We start from the raw sequence: 6,746 nt of genomic DNA, 5'->3' as shown, positions 1-6,746 counted from the left end.
TGTTTTGTTTGGGTTTTTTTTATATAAAAATGCACTTTGTATTAAAAGTCTTGGAACAGACACAGCTGTTAAATGCATGTCTGGATTTGTAACATACAGAGGGTGTTAGAATTCCTTGGTGCAGTCAAGAGTAAGAACTCCCCCCTCCCCCTCCCCCACCCACCCACCAACCACCCCACTTCCCACCTCCCTCCCTTCCCCCTTGCCCTCCCATCCTGTCATTATTGGTCTGGAGAGATTAGATTAGATTAATACACAGAACAACAAAGTGAGGATGACAGTTCCTTCAGAAACAAGAGAGGAGAAATCAAAAAAAGGGTGATATAAATTCCCCAACAACCTGAAATGTAGGCAAAGCAAGGAAAAAATTAAATGAAACATATGCGTAGATTCCGTCAAGAGAGTCTTTCAGTCTTGCCATGCTTTGTGTGGGAACACCCGGAGGAAAATTTGTTAAGTAGTTTTTTTGTGTGCGCCGACAGCTAATGGGATGGCATGGAGGCTTTCACAGATTGGCACGTACTGCATTGACAGTGGAGTCTCAAAAGGCACTAGACACAAGGGTGCTTGGTGGCCTGTGATCAGCCAGTTTGTGGACCACAGCACAGAATTCAGTTATTGTCTGCACCCTCCTGGGCTCGCTAGTTGTCCATTTTTTTTTTCTTCCACCCCAACCCCACCCCCCCTGCCCCCACCCCCCCCACCCCCCCTCGTTTGCACAAGTCCATGGTTGTCACATTCACAGCACAGTTCAAAAAAAATACCATTGTCGCATTTTTTTTTAATGTTAAATATATATTGCCCTACCTTTCCCCTTTTCTTTCAACTGGGGGGGGGGGGGGGGGGGGATGGAGAGGTTAGAGGGTAGGTGAGGGAGGGAGGGAGGGAGGGAGGGGGAAGAGGAGGCAAAAAACAATATTAAGTCACAGCAGTTCAACAGAAAATAGATGTACTTTTTCCCCCTCATCCCGTGACTAAAAACAGCAGTAAGATGGAGATCTGATCCAAACTGTGGCATCTGTTACAGTGTCTCCAAGTTTAGGTGGGTGCCACCAGAGATGGGATGCCAAATATCCATATTTCCAACTTTGCATAGAAACTCTGTGCCTGTGGAAAGGGTGGAGAGGGGAGGGGGGGTGGGGGGTGGGGGGGAACAAAAAATCAATTAAATAAACCAGGAATTCGTCATTCATTTGAGATTCACTTACAATTCTCCCCTCCCCTCCCCTGGCAGTGAACAAAGGACCAGATTGTACCAAATACCATCAACTGAATTCTAAAATAAATCATTTTTTCCCCTCCCCCCTTTACAGCTTTAATGCAAATCTGCGCCTGCTAACTCGATCTCACCCCATTTCCCATCCCCTCCCCACACACACACACACACAGACGTACAGAGAGAGAGACACACACACACACTGGATTTAGACGCCAGCACTGGGTAGTCTGACTAACATATACAGTCTTATCAGCCCCACCATTTTAAGTGAGGTGGCTGTCTTTACTGGTGTTCTAGAGAGAGGGGGAGAGAGAGAGAGAGAGAGAGAGAAAGCCTGCTGGTTATAACTTGCCTTCCCTAACAGTAGCATCACAGCTGGGAGGGGGGTTTAAATCTGTCTCCCCATCCCCCACACTCCCATCACATGAGAGAGCCTCATCTCTTGACTATTTTTCCCCCCCATTAAATGACATAAAACAGCTCCCTCCCTCACTTCAGTTAGCAGAAAGCACACCCCTGCATCTTTATTTTTTTTTTTTTACTAACTATATTTAAAAGAAAAAGTCTCACCTTTCATTACGTGTAATATATATTTATATAGACATTTATGTCACAGCAGCGCACAGGAGGTACAGCACTGATCGTCCCCATTGGGCTGAGCCACATAGTTCATCTGCCTGACGATCTCCGCGAACAGTTCGTCCACAGAGGTTTTGTTTTTGGCCGAGGTCTCCATGAAAGGGCAGTTCCACTCGTCGGCGAGGGCTTTCCCCTCGCCGTAAGTCACCTCCCGCTCGCCCTCCAGGTCCACCTTGTTGCCCACCAGCAGCATGGGGACCCTCTCGTACCGCTTCACCCGGATGATCTGGTCCCGCATGGGTCGGATGTCCTGGAAGGACTGCTGGTTGACCAGGCTGTAGACCAGGATGAAGCCCTGGCCGTTCTTGATGTACAGGTCGCGCATGGAGGCGAACTGCTCGGTGCCGGCCGTGTCCAGGATCTCCAGCACCGAGGGCGACGAGTCCACCTCGATCTCCTTGCGGTAAAAATCCTCGATCGTCGGGTCGTACTTCTCGATGAAGGATCCGGTGACGAACTGCACGGTCAGGGCAGACTTGCCCACCCCGCCGCTGCCCAGGACCACCACTTTATACTCCCTCATGGTCTGGCCAAAGCCACTTTTTCCCCCCACTGTGAAAAGCAACCCCCCCCCACCCCCACCCCCACCACCCCCACCACCACCACCACCACCACCACCACAGCAAATAAAAGCAGCAGCAAAGCAGCAGCAGAAACTGATCCGAAATCGCCCAGAGTGAAACCGACAAGGGTCAAAGGCAGCACCCAAAATCTTTTGCTCCTTTTGTGTTTTTTTTGGGGGGGGTTGTTGGGGGGGGGGGGCAGCTGCCCCTCTCTCTCTCTCTCTCTCTTTCTCCTTTCTCCTTTCCCCCCCCCCTGTTTTTCTTTAATGTTAAATCCAATGCCGCTGGCTTGAGTCTCCTTCCAGTGTCCAAAAGGGTTTGTTGGGCTCCCAGCATTTATTTATTCGCCAATATGCAGCTGTCTCTGCTTTTGCTGAGTCTCTCTCTCTCTCTCCCCTCCCTCTCCTCTCCTCCCTCCTCCTGCTTCCCCTTCCCTGGCTGTACGAGACTGAAGCAAAGCAATCTCTGTCCCACGCTCTACCTTCCCATACACACACACACAAGGCAGGCTTCTTTTTTTTTTGCAGGGCGTGAACGAGCGTCGGCAACAGATCCAAACTGCAACGCCTGGGAGGAGCTAAGCTCTTAAAAGGGGCAGCTGCAAACCTTTTTGGGTCCCATCATATCATCATCGTTCCAGACAGACACACAGACAGACAGAGAGAGAGAGAGACAGAGAGAGAGAGGGGGAGAAATTATTCCTGCAGTTGACACACTCACCCTGAAGGGTCATGAGGGTGAATTACAACCTAGACGTAGAGGGTTTAAAAACAAAAAAAAAAACTACTGTGGATGCTGGAAATCCAAAACAAAAACAAAAAACAGAATTACCTGGAAAAACTCAGCAGGTCTGGCAGCATCGGCGGAGAAGAAAAGAGTCGACGTTTCGCGTCCTCACGACCCTTCAACACAACTGGTTCAACAGAACAGAACGGTTCTGTCGAAGGGTCATGTTGGACTCGAAACGTCAGCTCTTTTCTTCTCCGCCGATGCTGCCAGACCTGCTGAGTTTTTCCAGGTAATTCTGTTTTTGTTTTTGTTTTAGACGTGGAGGGTCCCTGTTTAAAAATAAGACAGCATTTAAGACAGAGATGAGGAGAGCCCCCCCCCATCCCCACCCCCCCGAGTCTTTTTGCACCCTCTTCCTCAGACGGCAGTGGAGGCAGAGTGTTTCGATATTTTTTTTTAAGGCGGAGGTAGGTCAGACCCTGTGATGTGAGGGAAAAAAAAACCTTTTCTCACAGCCAGTGGTTCCAGTCTGGACTGCGCTGCCCGGACGTGGGGGGTGGAGGCAGGTTCGGTCGAGGCATTCAAGGGGGCATTAGATGATCGTTTGAATAGCAACAACGGGCAAGGGCACAGGGGAAAAAGCGGGAGGGTGGCCCTAAGTCATGGTGCTCACTTGGAGAGCCGGTGCAGACAGGATGGGCCGAATGGTCTGTAACAATTCTGTGATTGGTTAACAAGGGGGTGAAAGGTGATCGGGGGTAGGCGGGAGGTTACAGTCAGATTGGCCATGACCTTATTGAATGGCAGAGTAGGCTCGAGGGACCGAGTGGCCTATCCTTCTCCTAATTCGTATCTTTGTGTGTCCGTATGCAATATCTAGAATACTGATTCCTAGGTTGACTCATGTTGTTCACTAGACTCATTTCTGGGCTGAAGCGGCTTTCCTTATGAGGAAAGGTTGAACAAGTTGGGCCTATATCTATTAGAGTTTAGAAGAACGAGAGGTGATCCTGAGGGGAAGGTGGATACCTGGAGATGTTTCCACTTTTGGGAGAGACTAGAACCAGGGGACACCATTTAAGAATGAAAGGTCTTACCAGTTAAGATGGAGACGAGGAGAATATTTTTCCTCTCAGAGGATCGTTAGACTGTAGAATTCTCTTCCCCAGAAAGCAGTGGAGGCTGGGTCATTGAAGTTCTTCAAGGCTGAGTCCGACAGGCTTTTGATAGACAAGGGAGTCAAGGGTTATGGGGGACAGACAGGAAAATCGAGTTGAAACCACAACTAGATCAGCCATGATCTCATTGAATGGCAGAGCAGGCTCAAAGGGCTGAATGGCCTACTCCTGCTCTTAAGTCCTATGGAACTTATGTCGAATCTAACTCACCTCTGTGCTCCATCATTGGCAGTCGTGTTACTAGCTGCCTAAACCCTAAGCTCTAGAATTCCTTCCCTGAACCTCTCTATCTCTCTCCTCCTTTAATACACTCCTTCAAATCTACCTCTTTGACCGAGCTTTTGGTCCCAAAATCTCATGTGGTCTGCTGCCATATTTTGTTTGGTAGTCTTGGCTGCAAAACATCTTGGGACGTTTTATTGCCATGGGCAGAATTTTTGCCACCATATGAGGGTGAGGCGGATGTGTAATTTCATACCACAGACTGGCATGTGGGTTCGCCAGCAACATCTCGCACCTGGGAAATTTTCCCAGAGTTGGGATCAGGGGCGGAAGTGCCACCCGCTCACAAGCAGTGGGTTGCCAGTTAGGGCAAGTTTATGGTCTGTTAAGGTCCATTTTAAGAGACAGAGCCGAGGGCCCAGTGCTCCAGGCAGGCTTTGGGGCTCTCACTTCCTACAAGGCCAAAGTTGCAGCTACAGGCCTGAAGGTGAAACTGCCCTCTCTCTCACTTACCTGCGATGGCAGGCTGCAACTTCTTCAGGGCTGGAGAGGCCTCCTGCCGCCCCTTCAGTATCGAGACCCCACGCACCATCTTAACTGGGTGGTGAGTTTGACCCCTGGCCACTAATTGGACACTCTAGGAAAAGCCACTGCTGGGTGATTGTTCCTCGCGCAGTGTGGGGTCAGGTCCCCCATTTGAACCTGATGTCAGGATTCCAACCCGAAATCTAAAATTCTCCCCGTATGTTATATGTGTTGTATAAATGCAAGTTGTTGTTGTTTCAGAACATCTTTCACAGCCTCAGGACATCCCAATGCAATGTACAGCCAAAGAAATATTTTTGAAGTGTTGTCACTGTTGTAATGTAGGAAATGCAGCAGCTCATTTGCACCCATACAAACAGCAATGTAACACATGACTAGATCATCTGCTTTTTGGTGACGTTGGTTGAAGGGTGATTATTCACCAGGACACCAGGAAGAACTGCCCTGTTACATCCACCTAAGAAGGTAGATGGAAGCCTCAGTTTATCATCTCATCTGAAAGTACCTCGACCACATTAATTTCAGGTCTAAGGGGAAAGAGCAGGGACTAATTGGATAACCCTTTCAAAGAGACAGCACAGACACTGTGGGCCAAATGGCCTCCTGTGTTGTATATTTGTGTCGTAAGTACCTGATCAGGCCCAGGGAGCTCATCAATTTATTAATTTTGACATTGGCTGCGGAGGCCCAAGTTGCTGAATATATTTAAGAAGGAAATAGATAGATTTCTAGACCCTAAAGACATCAAGGGGAATGGGGAGAGAGCGGGAAAGCGGCGTTGAGATGGAGGATCAGCCATGATCATATTGAAAGGCTGAAAAACCCACTCCTTTTTTCTAAGTTTGTATGTTTCTATGTTGTTATATAGATCCGAGGCAGACAGTTTTGCAGATCCCGCAAAGAGAAGGTTGGATAACTCTTCCTCTTTTGTTTGATCCTAAAAGAGTCACTAGCCATAAAATAACCATCAATTCCTGATAGGGTAGCGGGCTCTGCAAAATCAATTGGCTCACAGCAAACTAAAGTTACCCGCCAGTTCAAAAATATGCTTCCTGTTTGACAATCGGTAAAAACCAGTATTCCCAGAGAGGAATTTTCAGTGTTAACCTAGTTTTGGTGAAGTTGATAAAGGAAGGAATAAAAGTTCAATGGCGTAATAGCCACATAGAAACAGTGGCTCAAGTCTGTTTCTGCCATACAATTAGATCATGGTTGATCTGTGCCCCAATTCTATTTATCCACTTTTAAACCATATTCCTTGGTATCCTTAACAAACAAAAATTCATCAACCTCAGTCTTGAAAGCTCCAATTGTCCCCCAGCATCCACAGCCTTTTGGGGGAGGGAGTTCCATATTCCCATGACCGTCAGTAGAAGAAATAATTTCTCCATATTTACCCATTGAATCTTTTTAATATATGAAATACCTTGGGCCTAGTCATCCCTCCGAGGCATCCGCACTCCTCCAGTTCTTGAGAAACTCCCATTATCATCGCTCCAACAAATGGCGACCATGCTTTCAGCTGCATGGGCCCTAAGCTCTGGGATTGCCTCCCTAAACATCTCTGCCTCTCTCTCCTCATTTAAGATGCTCCTTAAAATCCCACCTCTTTGACCAAGCTTTTGGTCATCTGTCCTAAACTGTCCCTCT

The 6,746-nt window shown here is 48.1% G+C and overlaps 1 protein-coding gene across 1 annotated transcript; it reads right to left on the bottom strand.

Annotated features, from left to right (window-relative positions):
* Nucleotides 1-398: 398 nt before the first annotated feature.
* LOC144694009 (ras-related protein Rap-2b) lies at nucleotides 399-2,381 on the bottom strand. The gene is made up of 2 exons (XM_078564332.1): nucleotides 1,790-2,381; nucleotides 399-1,107 (listed from the first exon to the last, which is right to left on the bottom strand). Exon 1 carries the CDS (start codon nucleotides 2,379-2,381, stop codon nucleotides 1,830-1,832), a length of 552 nt encoding a protein of 183 aa, XP_078420458.1. The 3' UTR covers nucleotides 399-1,107; nucleotides 1,790-1,829.
* Between the last annotated feature and the right edge of the window lie 4,365 nt (nucleotides 2,382-6,746).

The sequence above is a fragment of the Cetorhinus maximus genome, chromosome 19, assembly GCF_964194155.1.
Source record: "Cetorhinus maximus chromosome 19, sCetMax3.hap1.1, whole genome shotgun sequence".
Classification (NCBI taxonomy): Eukaryota; Metazoa; Chordata; class Chondrichthyes; order Lamniformes; family Cetorhinidae; genus Cetorhinus; species Cetorhinus maximus.
The sequence above is the reverse complement of the archived record's forward strand: the minus strand, read 5'-3'. Positions and strand labels throughout refer to the sequence as shown.

Coding starts and splice junctions, on each gene's coding strand:
- LOC144694009 (XM_078564332.1), bottom strand. CDS start 2,381: ATGAGGGAGTATAAAGTGGTGGTCCTGGGCAGCGGCGGGGTGGGCAAG.